Below are 19236 nucleotides of genomic sequence, written 5' to 3'. Positions count from 1 at the left end.
GCTTGCAGCTAGTTTTTAATTCTGTGATAAAGCAGCTAGTTTTATAGTATCTGTAAGACTAGACATAAGTGAGAATGTATGTATAATCTATGTGGCTATAAACCACTCTTACTGGTGGAGGGGGAGTCAATAGTTCCTTTTAAACTTCCCATTTGCCTACTTAGATGACTCTCTGTGTTTTTTATCATTTTAAATGACACAGAAGGCTAGCTAACTTCTCCTTGTAATCAGCTCTGTTTGTTGTGAGTTGCTGCTTTATACCTATAACAAATCAAACTTAGAGGCATACTACGTATTTGTTTGCAGATATATTTCTCTGTGACAGCTGTTCTTTAAGACCCTGAGATCTGCCATTAATTTTGAGTAGTCAGGAAGGCATCCATCTAGTCAGCAGTAGAAATTATTGCCGCTCTTTGATGAGTTTTCATTATTAGCATTTCTCAAAGGCAAGGGCGACTGAAATTTATGGCATCAGCTGGTCACACGAGACGGGGATGTTTCATAAACACTGCCAGATGTCACCGAGATGAGCTTGTATGCACCCAACGAATCATTTCTGGAAGAGCTGTTAAAGCTGCTTCAGCGACTTCTCCTACCTGGACTGTTTCTGTTGCATGAGCCAAATGGCACCAGGACCTCTTTGTGTCCAACCCAAGTGTCCAAAGAGCCAATGCAACAGCAGCAGGAACACAGTGTGGGGTGGGCAAGGCTGTACGTAGCCTCTGCAGAGGTGGTGTCTGCTGTGCCAGGACACTCCTGTAACCTCCTAGAAATCCCAATGGGAAGATAATGAATCAAATCCCAAATTATTTTTGAAAGGTAAAGAAACCCTGTGTAGTGCACCATACAATCCCTTTTTTTCTTCTTGTGGAGAAGTGAGACTTGTGTTGTGTGTTTATGAAGGTTGATCAATGCGCTGAGCTTGGAAGGTGTGACCTTGCAAACCCAGCAGTTAGTGCCATTTCTTTAAAGAAATAAAACGTACACTGTGTCCTGAAACACACATACAAACGTTTAGTTTGCAAGATCGGAAGCAAAAAAAGTTGAGAGGGTGTTTTAAACTTGCCCACGGACTCTCTAGGTCAGTGTGTACCGTTGTGTCAGAGCATGGCCTGCCACGTGGCAACAGTAAATTACCCCCGAAAGGTTTCTGTCTTGGAGCAAGGAACAGGTGAAACAGGAGCAAAACCAAGGTTGCAAGAGCATGTTACATCTTTTGTATGTTTAACTTTATAATCTAAGAGAGATTTTCCTATTTTACCTAAGAAGCATATGTAATTATTTTTAATTTGACTTGGACTGGTTTACATGTGAGATAACTGTATCCTTTAGGTTGGTATATTCTGTCTCTGCACCCTCTTATTTGGCCTTCCTACAGCCGGTGTAGAGAGCTTTATGTATTTTCTTCGCCATCTGGGCCAATTTTTGTCCCTCTTTCATTGGTTAATAACTCTCAACTCTGCAGGTAGCAGTTTTTATTTACAAACATGCTCTGGCTATATTGCCTTCCAGTTTTCTTAAGAGATTAAAATTTGAGAAAACTGCAGAGTTTTATAGAACGATGAAAGGTTTGCATGAACTTTGATATATATGCCATCAGTCATCCTTATAGTCTTATAGGTGTTTTGTATTTAAATGCTATTGTACTGCTTATAATGAACAAAAGGATGAAGTAATTTGTCAAATATTATATTCTGTATCATTTATGGCTCTATTTTGGTGTGTTATTATTCTGACTAGTCTAAAAATTGCTTTAAGGAAAGTAAAAACAGCCCTGTAATTCCAGATAACTTCATTGGCCGCACTTAATTTGATTTTCTCAATAGCAGGTGGCAGACTAAATGGAGTTACAATACCGAAATAAACAGTGGCCTCCACATCTCACCACAGTTCCAAAAAAGCATATTGAATTTAGGCCTACCTGCTTTGTTTAAAGCAGGAATTTGGATATGCAAACTCTTTTAACGGTTTTGATAATTACAGATGATTGTTTGATGGGGAGGTGGCTATGATTTAAAGACTGAACCCCAGTTAGCAAAATGCAAAAGAAGGAACTTCTGGTGTCCAGTCTTGCTTGGCAATTTTGCACTGTCAGATGGAGATTACAGGCTGGTTCATAGGGACCTGAATTTTGTGTGTGTGTGTACTTACACCTCTTCAATGACAGATGAAGCTGAAATGTTCTTTGGAGAAGACTGTCTTTAAGGATAGTAACTGGAAAGGATGCCAAGAAGATCTTAGAACTTCAAAGAGTGTAAATTGCCAAGAAAGCTACCCAGAATTAGAGATGCCAGAGTTGTGGGTCCTTGTACATCCTGCGAGGATGCTCCTGTATTGGTGAATGTGGAGGAGATGGCAGTATTGCAGGGGAATGATGTTGAGAAGCTACCCACTTTTATGCCGGTGATGTTCCAGAGAAATAAGTAGGAAAAAGGCAAGGAATTGTAGCCAGTTAGAGCACAGCAGGGAAAGTCAGATGTGGGATTGCTTGTCAGCAAGTTAACCCTAGCAGGGCTTCCTGTACGCCTGGGCCTCAGTGAGGCGTTTTCTGAAGAGAAAAGGTAGACCTGGTTCTCCAGGAGGCCAGGCAAAAAACAAGTGATAGAAGCAATGTGGAAACTAGGAGTCTTGCCCTAGCCAGCCAGAAATGCAAAGGTTAAGCCAGCTCTGTGGGTAGGTAAATCTTTGGCACGGAGCAGAAGGGATGGAGAGCAGGGAGAAGGCAGTGTTCTCATCCACATGGGCAAAACAGCTTTCCCTTTGCGATAAGGATGTGCTGTAAAAGGGTGGGAAGCTATGTTGGAGCATAAATCATATTTGGAAGAGACATCATATATTTCAGGAGGGAGTTATTTCAGGGTGAATTTCCTGAAGAGAGGAGGGAGGCATTCATTCCTCTGTGCATGGTTGACTGGGATCCAGACGCTGCAGGCTGTAGCAGCAAGGGTAGGTGAGAACAGAAAGCTGGCTGGAAGGCTGCAGCTCCAGCAGATTTGCTGAGAGACAGCAGGGATGAGCCTAGACCAGCTCCTTGGGTCTCAGAAACACTGCAAGGGCCTGGGGAGCAGAGGGGTTGGAGCAGAAATGGTGAAGAACTGACTGTGCTTGGCTAGTGCTGGGGGCCTCCTGTGGGGCCTCCTCTGCAGGGACCTCTGGATAGGAAGATAGCTGTGTAAAAGCTTTTCCCCATTCTGTTCCCTGATCACTTGAGAGTTTTTTGGTTTAGGAGATGTTACACTTGGTTTGGTTGAGCTTCTGTTTCTGTTTAAAAGATACTCGGCCCTCCCTGGGGAGTTTGTTGTGTCAGAAGGCTGACTTGGGGCAGCCTCAGAGCTGTGGCTGACCTGTAGTTGCTTTGATATCCTGCCTCTGACGTGTTCACAGTTCTCATCCCTTCTGGTGGAGTGCAGAGAGGCAGTTTTGGGAACAGAAAATTGGATGTAGCAAATGAACACTGGAGTAAGAGAAAGAATGAGGTAAGGCACGGAGAAAAAGATACCAATAGAATAGAGATGTGCTGCAAAGTGGAGAAAGACACATTGAGAGAGATCTAAAAAGAAGAAAGAAAACTAGAAATGGAAAAGAAAAATAAGTAACAAACTGAATAATAATCCCGTGGGTGCTCCCATGTAGAAAGTAACCTTTAATCTGTTCATTAAACGTTAGCTCTCCCCTTGCTTGAGGCTCTCTTATGAAATTGCATAGAATAGGTGGTTTATTTCAGACAAATTTACTATAATTTCGAAATATATAATATATAACATATAATATATATATATATATATTATATATATATAAAACAATCAACTTTATTGTCAAATCCCTGAATATTTAGCACAAGCTCCTGGTTAAGAGCGCAGTTTCTTTAGGCTGTGGAAGTCTGGGTACATCTTGAGAAGTTGAGGCCTAAGTTACTTTGTTTAAACTTCAAAAAGTGAAACTAGGACAGTTTCTTCTTTCATTACTTGCTGCAAAATCAAGTCAGGTGCAGCCACCACACCGGCTGCAAACCCATGCCACATTCTTCTCTTTGATTTTTCTCATCTGTGACAGAGAATTCTGGTACAAAGGATCAAAAGTCAGACGTGTCCTTTGAAAAATGAGAAAATTCGGAGTTGTGAAAGTAACATGAGAGTTAAAGAAGACTGACTTTTTAATTTAATAGTTAGCATTTCCCTAATTTTCTTTTTTCCCCTTTTCCCCCCCATTTAAATATATCAAAACACTGAAGTACAAAGAGAATTTGGGATGAAAGATTAAAGATGACTCAGCCTCCATCAACGTCTGCCCTGTTTTTCTTCTTAAAAAAATCTTTTACCATATTGTAGGCACTAAAACATAGATTTTAGCCACCAGAAATAATGAGATATTTCAAATCCTGTAGATTTTTGCTTGATGTAGGAAAATGGCACCTTTTTTTTTTTTTCCCTAATGTTTAGGCAGCATAACGCTTTGAACAATTTCACGCTTCAGAAGTGACAAGCCTACATGTCTGCATTATGTGGTGCTTTGCTTTGGTCCACTCCATATTGAAATATCACCTGCAAGGTACTTTGCAAGACTTACATTAACTTGTTATGTTCCACTGCAAAAGCCCGAAACTGAATTGCATCTGGCAGGTCCCTAGAAAGCTTCCATTAGTGTGAGTGAAGAGTGTCCCAACTGAATACAGAAATCAGAGGGTACCCTTCAAATACTGAGTCTTGTATCCTAAAAGGCATGAAATGAGAGTGCTCCCTGTCCCAGGCAAAATCTATTAAGGTATCAGGGCCTTCAGGTTATACTCCTGGCTTCCAAAAGTCCAGTCCCCAGATTTGCATCTCTTTCTGTGGCTCAGTAGTTGAAGGCTATGAAGATTCATGGTTTTACTGAAAGAGTATGCTTTTGTGTAAGTTTTGCCAGAATTAGGTGAATCTGAAGGTCAAGGAGCTGTAAGATAAAGAAAGGGCACTTGCTGTTCTACCAGCTGCTCTTTCCAGTATTAAATGCCTGCTGATAAGCTAGCTAAAACCAATCTCGTGATTGAAATGGGATAGAAATATAGGAATCCTATAAGCTGTTTACAGTTTGCTATGATAATACTTGGTTGGTCTGGAGCCCCTTTCACTGGAGGATTGGATCTGGTACTGTCTAAACGTGATCATATTAATCTCACAAATATTCTATCGTGGTAGGTAGCTGGGTATCATTACTTACAGATGAGGCTGCTGAAACACAGGCAAGTAATATACCCCAAGTAATATGAGACCAGAAATAAAACACGGCCTTTATTTATTATGAAGAAATTAGGGAATAAATTGCAAATGACTGTTTGCCTCTCCCTGAGCCTGCTACTGCCTAGCAACGATTGCTAGATAGGATAAACATCATTAACTGTAAGAAGTTCAGTGTCTAAAAAGACATTAGGAGTGCTGATAGGCAATCTTGAGGCGACTGTACTATTTTAAAGGATTATTTTTTTTTGTATTTTGGGTCTAAGGGCAGTCCCAGTCTTGCCCGTGGTATGTGTACAAATGCACGTGCACACTACTTTCTATATGATGGATTTTGCTTTATCGTGGTGCTATAGTTAAGTAGGGTAGGGAAATGATTCTGCAGCCAAAATAAAAATTAGAAATCTTGCACACTACATGCAGAAGCTTCTCAGGAAATCATTCTAGCTCACTGTTCCTGTCAAGCTGGGGAATATGCCTGTTAATTTCCCATGACAGAAAACACATCACCTCATCAGCAGCCCTAGGAAATGACAAAACGTCCAAACCAAAAAGAAGCCTGACTGCCAAACACTGTCATTGCCACTGCTGCAGGAGGAGGGGGACTGGACGAGGAGGAGGGGCATGCCGTAGAAATTTCAGGAAAGCAGAATAATGCACCTTGCTACCTGTAGTGTCCCCCTGTTATGCTTTATATTACTGCAAACCCTTCAGCTCTCAGTCAAAGTGCGACCCTTCCAGAGTACCTTTGAGCCAGAGGGTACACAGTCATTTAATTCTAAAAGAATAATTTACACTCCTGAATCTGGTGAGTGTGAAATTCTTTTTTTAGTGTTTGAGCTGAAGCAAACAGCTCTGTGCAAAATCTACACCTGCAAATATCTTACGTATTTAAGTGATAAGAACAAACGTGGCTCAGTGACATACTGTGCTGTGTGTATTAACCTGTAGCAATGCTAATTTCATCTGAAGCTGCTGTGCCGTTTCTTAAGTCTTTGTAACACTACTAACTGTAACACTACTGCTTTTTTTTTTAATGAACAGGAATTATGACAAGATGATAACATTGTTATAGTCACTCTTCTTATTTCTGGAACACATGCAGCAAAGTGTTTTTCCTCCACAATGAAGTACTACATTTGTAAGTTGTTTGCAGAGAGGAATGGTGTGCGTATGTGTATTTATATATATATTTACCCTGGGTAAATATATTAATATTATATTTTTATATAAATATACTACAATGGATCAGCTTCCTCCAGTAATGAAATTACACAGTCACATAAAGGACTAAATAATTCATGTTGCCGCATAGTTCTGGTTCTCATGTTGCAGAGGTAATTTTCAGACTGTGAACTGGGTGGGAATTGGTGTTATGGTGTCTTTTTAAGCATTTGGACAGCCTGCAACTCAAGCCTGCAGAGTTTTGGATGTCTCCTTTTTGTTTTGATGTGTATTCAACTCTGCAGTCTGACAGCGCTTCTGCTGTAATGGCAAACAAGGAAAATTAAGTTAGCAGTGTATTGTAGATAACATGTTTGCTTTTGTATCTCATGGGATATTTGGCATGAAGTGGAGTAGAAGATATGGGAATAGTTTAGGGCTTCCAAGGTTGCTGAAACGATGATGAAGTCTACGGCTGGAGGTTTTACTGCCATGTGGTTGGGAGGTCATCTGTTGTGTGACAGAAATGCTTTCCATTTTGTTTGTGTGATGGACACCTGCCAAATGTTTGGCTGAGAGGAGCCAGAGGACCCTTGAGAAAGTGGCAAAGCAGGGACTCAGTTATTCCAGAAGACCCAAGGCTGTGCACCTTCTGCATCCAGCCCCATACAGGTGGTGACTGCTGTAGATCATCAGTACTTTTTTGCAGTGTATCCTCTGCAGAATGCAAGGTCTTTCCAGGCACATAGATAGGTATACTCTGTAAACATGTGTATTGCAAACACAAGAAACATGCATACGTATACCTAATATAGTTTGGCTCAGTGGCATTTTGATCTGGATGTAGGCTTTTGGTAAATATCCTTCTCCAAGCCTGTAATATTCAGGTCCAGGTGTTGACCAGCAACGAAGTTATGATTTTCTTTTAGGTCCATGTTGTAAGTTGCAGTGCTTCAGAGCAAGGTTGGCTGAGATGTTTCTGTTGCATATTAAATTAATGACTGCAATAATGAACTTCAGTTGTTTTGGTTTCAGAGATTTGTGCATCCCAAAGACGTGGGAATTGTGGAATATTAAAACTATGCGATCAGCTACTTTGGTTAGAATGAGTTTATCAAGGTTTGCTGATATTAGAAAATACAACTGAGTGTTTTTCTCCTAAGATGTATTCAAAAAGCTAGCAACTTTTGAAAGCACGTTGGAGACCATTGCTCATCCCAAAGTGTTGTTGAATGAGTCTCTCAAAACCTATTAAAATCAAACTTCATTAATCATCCTTGGTTTAAGATGTAAGACTTTGACTGTATAGGGTTTGTCTGAGGAAGTGCTAGCAGTAACATTGTTTTTCATTTGGGCAAATCTGCCTCTACTTGACAGGCACTATTTTAAAGTTCTATAAATAAATATTTATAAGGAAATAAACTGAAAACCAGTCTCTCTAGAGCCAGGAGGGGATTCTGGTGGTAGCTGTTTTATGTTGCTTGTTTCTAACAGTTACATGATTCAGTACAATTTAATAAAATATAATTTCTGCAGGGGTAGAATTGGGAAGCCCTTGAAAACATTAGCATGTACATTTCTGTATAGGTTAAGGTGGGAGTAATGCAGTGAAAATGAGTCCCAAGGACATAATTACAGGATACTATTTGACCATATGCTGCTTGTCCTGCCAACATATGAAGAAGCTGGCACACGTGGTTGGAGAAACTTGAAGAATATAATTGGGTCCAGTCGACAAATCTGATGTAAAACAGACATCTCTTCTGCCTCCTCAGATGCTCCACGTCAGTGGATGCTGCTCATTTGAAGACACTTTGTTAAAATTATCCATGTCAGAGTTCAACCAGAGAGTAGGGATAAATTATTTGTATTGCAGAATTCCTCTGTCTTTTAAGAATAGCTACATTCAATGTTAATAATGAGGTTCCTCATTTAATTCAGTGTACTACAGCTCCCAGTAACCAGATAAATTCTCTACAGTCGTATATATGCCAGAAATGATGCATCTTGTTTATTATTTCAATATTATCATATAGCCTGGGGAATTCATGCACGAGGCATTTTTTACCCTTGGGTTCTGCCTGCAAAATAACTCTAGCAGTAGTGATGTGAGGTTGCATATTTCTATCTGCAGTGAGAGCTAGAAAGAAATTGTTTTGAACTGCCTTAAAATGCAAACATGAACTGTGTGAAGAGGACTTGTGCACCATTCCCATGGTTTAACAGACTGAGTTTATTGGTGCTTGTTACCACCTCTTGAGTCGTGAGTGTGTTTTCCAATAATAGCTGTCTGGAATTTGTTGAAATGCTATGTTTGCTGATGTACAAGAAAGGAATACACTTCTCTTGCTGTGTCCTTTACTAGAGTGGCTTGCTACAGTTCCTACAGGATGAAAAAAAAAAAGAAGAAACAGAGCTTCGAACAGCTCTGTATTGAACTCCTGGAAGGACAGATCTGAACAGCCATTTTTTAGGTGTTCTGTTCCTTCCTTGTTCTCACTTTTAATGTGATAAATAGAATTTTGCATGTTTATGTGAACTCTCTTTAGAAGTTAAAGTTATCCCCTTCCTTTGTGGACATACATTTGAATGTGTTTGAACTCAGTTGAGTTGTGGCTCTGGAAACACCTCTTGTTATCCATATAGCTGCCCTTACCATGGATGTGCATGCTCCTTCTCGCCCTGTTGTGAAGGTAACTGTGGTAGTTTAAGGCTCAATGGAGATACCTCAGGTTCAGGAGTCAGCTGGCAATCCGGCATTACTATCTTCCAGAGCATAACTCGTGATGGCTTTTTAGATGCAAGAATGTTATGTTTGTGCTCTAAGAGAGAAGAGGAACAGGTTAAATGACAATGCAGTTGGAGACCACAGTTTTTAAGAGACTGAGTGCAACCTTATAAAAACTGCAACATTCCTGAGGAGGTCTTTCTTACTTCTTAGAAGATGTTATAACGTTAGATCCAATTTGCTGTAGCAAAAGAAAATAATTATAAGTGTGACATCTAGTTCCTAAATTTGCTTTCTGTCTCTCTTGTACGACCAAATATGTTGTTATTTTAGCAGCGTTACGGACCAGATCATAATGTCAGTAGAAATGTATGGTGGGATATTTGCTAAGAGCATATACCGTAGCTCCTGACTGTTTGGCTTTTTCTTCTTTCCAGACACTTTACAGTTTAAAGAGAATTATCTCATTTTAGCTTGTCACTCATAACGCCGATTCATCCTTCAATATCCTCTAGGTTGCTACTTTAGAATTCCCTCCGAAGAAGCTCTTTGGAAACAAGGATGAACGAGTGATTGCAGAGCGACGGAGTCACTTAGAGGTAATGGCATCTTTCTCACGGCCCTTTGAAGTGTATTTAGGTGGAGCACTGCCTGCTTGACCAACGGAAACCGTTCCCATATGATCACACTTAAATAGCCTACCTGTAAGTACGGAGTTACTTGCTGCTTCATTTAACACAGGAGATGGCAGCAGTAGATTGTGAAGTAATGAAGCACGCCTTTAAAAAATCCCAGTCTGGAAAAAAAAAAAAAAAAGACATCTCTTTATAGATGTTCACGGGAGGTGCATTTTTTTAGGGGGGGAAAGGTTGCAGATGAGGTAAGTGTTCACTGTAGACAGATGGTCTCTATGCAAGACAAGATTAGAAAAAAAAACAACTTGCTACTTGAAATGCAGTTTGTTATCTGAAGATTTACTATTTTATCATAGTTACTATGTCCAAACAGCTCATGACAGAAGGAAAGCAATATATAGGCATCTCTGAGCTTTATTTTATAACCCAGTTTGGAGCGTGTTTTTCTTTGAATTCATTTGAAAGCTTAATTTTATGGAGGGCAAGGTTGACAGAGGGTTGGGGTTTGTTTCTTTTGGTTTGTTCTGCAGTGCTGTGTAGATGGCACAGTCTTGACTCCTGTAAAACTTTAGCTCTTTACATTTCTATACTCCCTTCCAGTACTTGAAGGGAGCATATAAACAGGAGGGAGAACGACTGTTTACATGGGTTGATAGCGACAGGACAAGGGGGAATGGTTTTAGACTGAGACAGGGGAGGTTTAGGTTGGATATTAGGAGGAAATTTTTCGCCCAGAGGGTGGTGACACACTGGAACAGGTTGCCCAAGGAGGCTGTGGATGCCCCATCCCTTGAGGCATTCAAGGCCAGGCTGGATGTGGCTCTGGGCAGCCTGGTCTGCTGGTTGGCGACTGCACATAGCAGGGGTGTTGAAACTCGAAGAGCATTGTGGTCCTTTGCAACCCAGGCCATTCCATGAGTCTATGATTCTAATGTACACTTTGTTGCAGCCTGAGAGCAGGAGATGGGGTTTAGGGAAAGAAGAGGAGGAAACAAAGACTAAAGCATACAGTCCACAACTATTTTGTATCCACATGAGGATTACTTCATCATGCAAATCATAAAGAATTACTTTCTTTGTAGAGCTGAAATAGTATTAAGTAGAGCTTTAGAAAATGTAATATAAAAGTATATTGCTTTGCTTCCAACTGGCATCCTTTCTTGCGTGTCTTGATTTTTTTTTTTTCCCATGTATTTCACCTTCTCTTTGATTCACAAACAAAACATCCCCCCACTGACTTTTGATGTGAGGTTGTCTTACATATAGCACAAAATGTAATCTTTTCTTTGTTTCATGTCCTCCACAGAGGGCATAAAGGCATGGCCACATTCCAGTCTAGTACTCAATTTGCATATTTTTGTTCCAGTAAGAAATTTAATCCCTCAATCTTTCTGACCTTCTATTGATTTGCTAACTGACTTTATTGTAGTGTTTCTGAATGTTAAAACTCCTGTGTATAGTGGTGCTTTGATCACGATCATGTAGTAATTGTAGCTCTCAATATGGCTAGTTCTTAGCTTTAAGTTGTATCTATTTTAGCCAAATTATGTCATGAAAACTTTATTACCAATATATTCTGTAAATATTATAATTTACATGAATATGTTTTGCCATATGCCAGGTAGTTGTGTGCTGGGCCGTGCCAATCAGTAATCCTGGCAAATCTTTCTGCATTAGAGGCATGTAAGTTCTCCAGTGGTCAAGAGAAAGTTATATAAAGAGGACAGGGAACCAAGCATTACCATCCTTGCCATGAGGAATTTGATGCCATAAGCTTGTCACCAGTTCATGAAGATGGCAGAAATGCCTTAAGTTTGGATCTCCGTTCCTGGCATTTAATTTTAATCCCTGTGCTTTTTTGCAGTGCTCTGCTCTGGCTTTGCACTTCAGACCAAAAGCTGATGAGCTTCAGACAATGTAGGTGCAGCTTCCTTGGCAAAGCAGTGGAAGAAACCACCGATATTGCAGTTGTTTCCAAAGTCACATAAATCTTTGCAGACTCAAAGCGCACCTTGAATTATACTGGGAAACTGTTTGGCAGACAAAGAGCGTGTGATAATGCATGTGGCACAGGCAACTGTTTCTATTTAAAATGCTTGCTTTTACTTTCTCACGATGAACCGTGAGCATATGCCAGTGGGCTAACCTGAAAGCAGAAGGTGGATGGATTGCCTCTGTAAGGGACTTTGCCTTTTGAACGGGGCATGTTTCTCATGTGGGAGTTCGATCAACTAGAAGGTGGGGAAGTCAGATGTTGATAATGAGCAGAGACATGGCTAGCGTTTATTCACTTGGCTCATAACGTAGCCTGATTTGCTGAAAAGTCTCTTGCAAGCCTCACAGGTGATGTTATTCCAGTAATAATATCATTTAAGAGCTTATTTGATTGTTTCACATGATTAGGCAAGAGCTGATCAGTTAATACCGCATTTTTAAAGCAAAGCTCAACTTCTAGGCCAACAAAAATGTATGTTCTCATCCAAAGTCCAAGCTGATTTGATTGACTGATAGTATGTGGCAGCCTGACAAATACCAGTCTGTTAATAGTGTTCTGAACAAATATCCCATGTTGTAAGATCGTTAGTAGTGCTGTCATTCCTGTGGTGGATAACAAAGAAATTACTCTCCTCTTTCAGCTTTTGCATTAGATATTTATATGTTTTGAACAGGCTTTGTGTTGTTTTTCCTGGACTTCTTGGATTAATTTTGGAGTGGAACAGTAGAGCTTTGGCTAGCCCAGGGCATTCTTGAGCAGCATCTGTGAGGAGAAGCAGTTTCTCATTTAATTCACTTTTTTTTTCTTCCAAGTATGCACACAAATGAAAATTCAAAATCCAAAGCACACCTGTGTAAAAGATAAAACAACTGAAGCTCTCATTTCAGTCAAACACCTTTCTAAAGTAGTTGCTGGAATTAGCAGTGGGTTACTGAAACGGCCTCATAGGCTCTTTTCTTTATGTCAAAGCTAAATTGCAACTCAGTCTGATCTGGGAAATTAGGCAGACTGGGAGTTCTTGTAGGAGCAGAACTACTCCTCAACTTCAGAATTAGCTAAATGTACAGCAGAGAGCTACTTCTATTGCATATATCTCAACATCTGTTTTAATTGCCTCCCTTTGGCTGCAGTCAGGGAAGTTTTCCTTGTGCCTAATTATGAAACCATTTGGCCAAAATATCCTTTGTGGGACCCATAGCTGTTTAGGAAGAGTTTGTTTATTTCCTGCACTGCACCTTTCAGGTTGTAGCCACAACAGGAGCAGAAGTACTGAAAATAGCAGGAGGGCTTTTGTGGCTGTGTTCAGTGCAGCTGAAGTGCTGGCGAGGATCTTTTGGGAGGGCTGTTTTGTTTTGAGATTGCCGTGTAGTATTACCTTGTTTCACCTTGAGTTAAGAAGTGGGCATATTATTTCATTGGAAAAAGAGTGACGTTACTTTGAGCAAAAGACTCGAGGGAGCCCCCAGATTATGAGGATTTCGATTTAAAATCACAATGAATTCAAAGTTTATGTAAAACATTAGGTTCTTCATTTCTCTTTTCTTTTTTTCCCTAGCTAGTACAAGTGCTTAATAACCAAAAGCTTCACAATACATTGTAGGTAAGAAAGGGCACGTTATGTGTGATCTTTTACTGTGAGATGAACCTGGAGAGAGGTGTTTGATATACAGGATACATACTTGCAGTGTCAACACCTTTATTTTGATGTTTCTTGGTATAATGTCATCTTCTGACCGATGTCATGTATTTCCATAGAGGTTCTGAAAAATAACCTGCAAATTGGCACAGGGGTCTCACCTATACATCATGAGAATAAGCACCTAACTTGTGCTTAAAATTACCTGTCCTAAGTGCCCTGTTGCAATCTATTAATTTAGTATTTCATCAGGGACCTGTTGCAGGGCAAAACTCTAAATTAATTGTTCCGCAGTCTGAAGGCTGTAATTTCACTTCAGAGCCAACCTTGCTTGATTAAATCCGCCTTAAATGAAACAGCCAAGAATTCTTTTGATTAAAGTTAATGAGTAGAAGTTAGTGTGTATCTATCCTTTCATGCAATTAGAAACCAGTAAATAAGGATATAGGATCCCATTTTTTCCCTGATGAAATCAGGTGTATACATCCTTTTTCAGTTTATAAGCAGAAACTTTTTAAAGGAAGCACACGTCACAGGAGATATGCTGCCCAGTGAGTGTATCTGTTTCTGTTTTATCTGCAGAATACCTTTTATTACTGGGGGAGCTGCTAGATCTGTGGATGACAGTAAAAGCTTTTCCCAAAATGCCAGCTGCCCTGGATATTGCATTTTTTGCAGGGAAATGATTATCATCGTTCCCTGCTTAATTTTCTTCTTCTCATGGACGCATCCTTTGTTCTAGTAAGGCAGATCAGTGTTGGCCCTGTTTAACCATTGCGCAGCCAGGAAGAGTGCACAAGTAAATGCCTACACCAACACAGTAGGTGGTCGTGTTTCTTGACTCCTTGCTCAGAAGCCTTGCAGCCGTGGACCCACTGCCTTTCTCTTCTACTCCTGCTGTAACCAGCATACTCAGAAAAGCATGGCTGCTAAGCTGACAAAATCCCAGCAGGTTGTTACTTGAAGGGGAAGCAAACAAAAAAAAAAAGCCCCTCAGAACTCAGCCTGTCTCCTCTCTGTTAATTGTTTCATTTCCCCTATCTCCACTGCCGCATTTCCTCAGGTTTCTCTGTGGACAGCAAGGGACAACAGACAAAAAGCCTGGCTGGTGATGCGTCAGCACACAGCACAACAGTTGGTAGGAGTCATGCATTTCCTTCTGCTGCTCCTTGCAGAGCTCAGGGAAGGAAAGTAAGTCAACCTGTGCCAGTAGAGTAAAGCAAATCCACTTTCAGTTTTGAAGGAGCACATACATCTTTCTGTCATTGTCCTGTCCAAAAAAAAATGGAAAAAAAAAAAGACACAGACACGCTCAATTTATTTAAAATTAATAATGCAATTGTCCTTAACCTCCTAACTTCCTGGTGTCTGATGAGGAGTTTTTCAATGATAGGTGTTAAAGCAAGAGTTAGAAATAAATCTTGTATGAACTGCATTATTCAATTATTCTGTCCAGTCCTGAGAGAGAACTGGCTGGTGAAAGCAACACAGGCACCGACTGCACTGAACAGAAATATTGCTGTTCCCCTGTCAGAATTAAGCTTCCAGAGTAAGATTCTTTAACTTAGAGGACAAATGCTTTGTTTTGTTCCTAACTTGTATTCTGACTTGCCTTCCTTTGAAGGCGATAACTCTTTTGTACACAGCTCTAAAGCTGCAGCCCCTCCAACTGCTCCCTTTGAAATGGGTTTCTGCTCTTTTTGTGTGACTGCAAGAATCCGGTTCTTAAGGAGAGCACAAAATACTGGAATGAACACCTTTCATCAAATATTAATTTGTTATTGTTATTTCAATGAATTACTGGTTTGAGTTCGCACCTCAATGCGAAGTAGCAAAAGAGATACCTGAGAAAACATGGCAGAATACGTGTCTACAAATTTGAGCAAACTGAATGTGCTCAGGCCAGTTTAAGACCTAATTTCTTGAGGTTTTCCTTGAAGTAGTGAGGGCAGAAACACTGGAATGAAATTTAGGTGATTCATCGTCTGAATATTCAGTACGAGAGAGGAGACAGAGAATGTGAGCACATCCTACCAGTCCTTTTTCTCAGTGCATCCTTAATCTTGTTAACTGAGAGAACCAGCTTCGTGCTAGTTACAGGTGAATCGATGTTCGTATTGCAAAAACCCTGTCAAGTGTGGTCAGTTGGTCATTTCTGTTTTTCTTAACACTGACACCAGTCACAAAGACCCTTCAAAGCTATTGAATACGTGTCAGTTCAAAGTGACCATTAGAAGGAAATTATTAGGCTCTGGGATCAGCTTACAACAACATCCCTAATACCGAAGCTTTTTAAGAAGGGCTTTAAAGCCGACTGCTCACCAGCCTGGCTCTTACAGATTGAATGCTTGCCTATGACAGTGCACTTGTAAATACTGTTCTTAGAAGCATCTCAGCGAGATGGACTTCAGAAAGCATGCAGAATATATTTGATAATCACCGAAAGATAAAAGGAAGCTTTTCCTTTTGTTATAGACGTGACTGCATACCATACAACTACTACTGCAAAGCAAGCTGCTGCAAATGGCAGTGTTTGATAATCCTCAAGAAGATTGTTTCATACTCATAGCCTGAACTACATTTTAGAGTGATGATTTTAATTTCCCAGTAGAGGAACAGGAATGTAATAAAAGCACAGGAAAAAAAGAGCATAGATGCATCCAGAGAGAAAAACAGCACGTGTATTTGGGAAGGGGGACCAAATTGTGGATATCAGTGATGTGAAATCTATGTCAAGCACAAGTTTCTGGATTAGATGTAGTCAGTCTGCACCGAGAGCCTTTCATAACCTCTAATACCTATTTAAAAATGTTTTGAAAGAAAGCTAACTGCTTTTTGGCAACAACACTGAAGTCTTGCCATGCCTACCGACAGCAAACATTTGCAGTTAACCACTGGAGAGCAATTTCCCATGTCAGGTTTAGGGTCTTCAGCACATCTTCAGGGCTGCAAAAGGCACCTGGCTCCTCTTCTTTGAAGTGGCAGCCCTCACAGGGAAGCTGTAGCAGCTCTCAACAGTAAAGCATTTCATTGGTTTTGGGTGTCACTGCTTCTTGTGTGAGGTCGCATTGGCTTCGAAAGGGAAGTACATTTCATTCTACTGATTGATTAGATCCGCTAGATACAAGTAAGTAGGAATTATAGAAATTAGGACGTTGCATGCATCAGCAGTTGATTCCATACCAGTAAAATCTTACTTTGATTAAAAGCCGTGGAATCTCAGCCAGGCCCACAGCAAATGGTGCTAGTCTTATAATAGCAGTAGAAGAGAAAGATGATAGTGTGGAAGAAGTGAAATAAAAACCTGGGGTTGTTTTATGAATGAGATCAGATCAAGCTTCATTCCAACATGCTGCTAGATGCAGAAGGAACAGTAAATGCAAGCGACCCCTTGGTCTCATTTGCTCCAACTCAGTGGCTCATTCAAGATCAGGTCTGAAACCCTGTTTCTCAGAGCTTGCTAGAGGTAACTTCCATAAATTTACAATAACTTTGGTGTTCCTCTTTTAAGGTGTACAATTTCAGGTCCTGCCTCAAAAAAAAAAAAAAAGAAGTTCATCTCTGTTGCAAACAAATAATTAAATAGAATGCGTAGCTCTGGGGCCTATTTTCTTTCTTTTTTTTTTTTTTTTTTAGAGTATCAAAAGATAAGGTACGTTTGTTCTGATTTAGGAAGTTCTGAACACGGGACAGCAGTATGAACTCTAGTTCAGCTCCGCATCAGTATGTGTTTTGCTGTCAGTTCTGAATAAATCTCTTGGCGTCCTGCTGCAAATCAAGTTCTGTAGTTGTGCACCTCAATCGGTCTCCAATAATGGCTCTCCGCATTCAGATGTGGGTAGATGAATAAAGGGAGTGCTAGACCAAGGACACTGGCTTGAACTCATTGCTACACCTTTTCAAAGCAAGAGTATCAGTCATTTTCCAGCATACGATTTCACCAAAGGAAGCAGAGGGTGATGCATATCAAGTGCTTTGGTAGCTGTTTGCCAAGGCCACTCCAGCAGATGACACGCTGCCGCTGCTCACCCGGAGATGCGTGATAAAATCAATTCTGTTGTTATTCTTTCTGAATAGATTTTGACAGGACTTGTTTTGACTTGTGCTCCAGAGAAAAGATTGGTTTCCTTCACTAGCTGGGTCTTTTTGATCTTTTTTTTATGGCCCTTTACTTCCCAAAGCAGTATCACACTGATGGACCACCTGTAAATCATAGTCCTTACTGGCTTTATCTTTTCCTTTTCTTTCTTTCTTTTTTTTTTTTTTTTTTTTTTTGCCAGCCTACAGTTTCATTTTTCATTGGAGTTACTTAAAGCCGATGAATAGGAGCTTTTAGCATGTAGACGTTGTAAGAAATATTAAGTCCTGTAGATTTAAATGAATTTCAGGTAGAATAAGATTGTAATTTGGGAAGTAGACTGACTTCAGCAGTTAATTCAATGCAGCATAATAGTAATTCAACATAATGTGCTCATGCCATTAGACTTGCACAGAAAAATGCTCTAAATAGGTATAATGAATAGTTTGGATTTTGAAAACCTAGGAGAGCAATTTCACCTTGAATCATAAAAACTGGCATCTCTCAGAATGCCTGTACGTTAGGAAAATTCAAAAAGGTGTATGCATTCAAGTAAATTCCAGTACCACCCTGGGTAAAATTAAATTTTAGTGGCACTCAAACACTTCTGGAGATGTTATGGAGGAAACTGTAATCCTGATTCAAGGAATCTGCAACATGCTGGGCTTAAAAACAGAGGCAGAATTTCCCAAGGGGCTAAAATGCAAGTCCTGTTTTCTTTTATTAATGGAATTTGGATATTTGAAGATCTCAATTCTTTCTAGCTTGGTTCTAAAGTCATTTAGGTACCTCTAAATGTGCCCAGAGGGAAGGTGTGGATAGAACCGCTGCTTCTCTATTAGCCCTGGGTCAGGTCCACCAGCAGCACAGGTTGCTGCAACATCAGTGGCACTGCAGTGTCTTACAGCAGCCAAGTACACAAGGCTCCATAGGTCCGTTTGGTAGCTGCAACAAAAGCAATGGCTAAATTCTTTGCTATGAAAGCAATACCCTATTTTTACAGATCCAGCATAAGTAAATGTGTTTCCTAACAAATGAGAGACATTACGCTGTTTGATGGGGTTTTTCAATCATATCTCCTCCTATGTAGTTGCTTAACAAACGAGTTTGCTCTATGAAGCTAAGAGCTTGCATGTGTGTATCACAGTCTAATTGGCAAGATATTTGCTAGCTTATTAAAGAAAAATACATTATTTGTGTTAAGGGAAATCCCTAAATAGGGGTTTCTTAGGAAACACAGCCAGCCTGCCACAGCAGTTGATCCCTACTGCCTGCTCTGCAACAAACGTTCTGCTCCCCTCTCAGCTGTCTGTCTGCTTCTTCCCCGGCAGCACTTGCTCCTGTGCTTTCAGGTTTTCTTTCCTCCATTGATAAGAGGACATGAGAGCAAAGTGTCTTGAGGAGGCATCTGGAAGTTGAACACGGGTATGCTTCCATTTTGGGGGCAAATTGTTGCTGTGTGAAGTTGGGTGTATAGGTATGAGGTATACAAGTGTAGGATAGGATGAGGCAATACCTGATTGGGAAGGCCTTCATTTCTGCCTAACTGCTGGGTATTATTATCTGTAAACAGTCTTGCCTCTGATTAGGCCTAATCAAAGTGAGCAGGAAAGGTTTGATTAACAAGGCAGTCCTTTATTCCTTGCTTGTATAATGTGAAGCCAGTTAATCCAGCCCCGAGCCTAATTAATGTCTGCCAGTCTGAAGGAGACAGCCCTCTGCTGAATATTCTGGCTAGCAGTTGTGACTTGTCATTTTTAAACAATTTTGAATCTGTCTTCATTCC

General features: G+C 40.3%; 1 protein-coding gene across 10 annotated transcripts in view; it reads left to right on the top strand.

The window, feature by feature from the left end:
• KIF16B (kinesin family member 16B) overlaps positions 1 to 19236 on the top strand; it is a 134675-nt gene that overhangs the window by 107850 nt on the left and 7589 nt on the right. For 4 of the 10 annotated variants that reach the window (XM_419330.7, XM_040697800.2, XM_040697797.2 and 1 more), the window contains one exon: positions 9621 to 9704. The exons of 2 other annotated variants lie outside the window; for them this stretch is intronic. In XM_419330.7, the coding sequence (XP_419330.4) occupies positions 9621 to 9704 (84 nt within the window). Of the gene's footprint in view, positions 1 to 9620; positions 9810 to 11604; positions 11658 to 19236 lie in introns of all 10 variants that reach the window. 4 more of the 10 variants (XM_040697795.2, XM_040697794.2, XM_040697793.2 and 1 more) reach the window with 2 other exon arrangements.

This window comes from Gallus gallus, chromosome 3, assembly GCF_016699485.2.
Source record: "Gallus gallus isolate bGalGal1 chromosome 3, bGalGal1.mat.broiler.GRCg7b, whole genome shotgun sequence".
In the NCBI taxonomy this organism is placed as follows: domain Eukaryota; kingdom Metazoa; phylum Chordata; class Aves; order Galliformes; family Phasianidae; genus Gallus; species Gallus gallus.
This window is presented reverse-complemented; position numbering and strand designations above follow the sequence as displayed.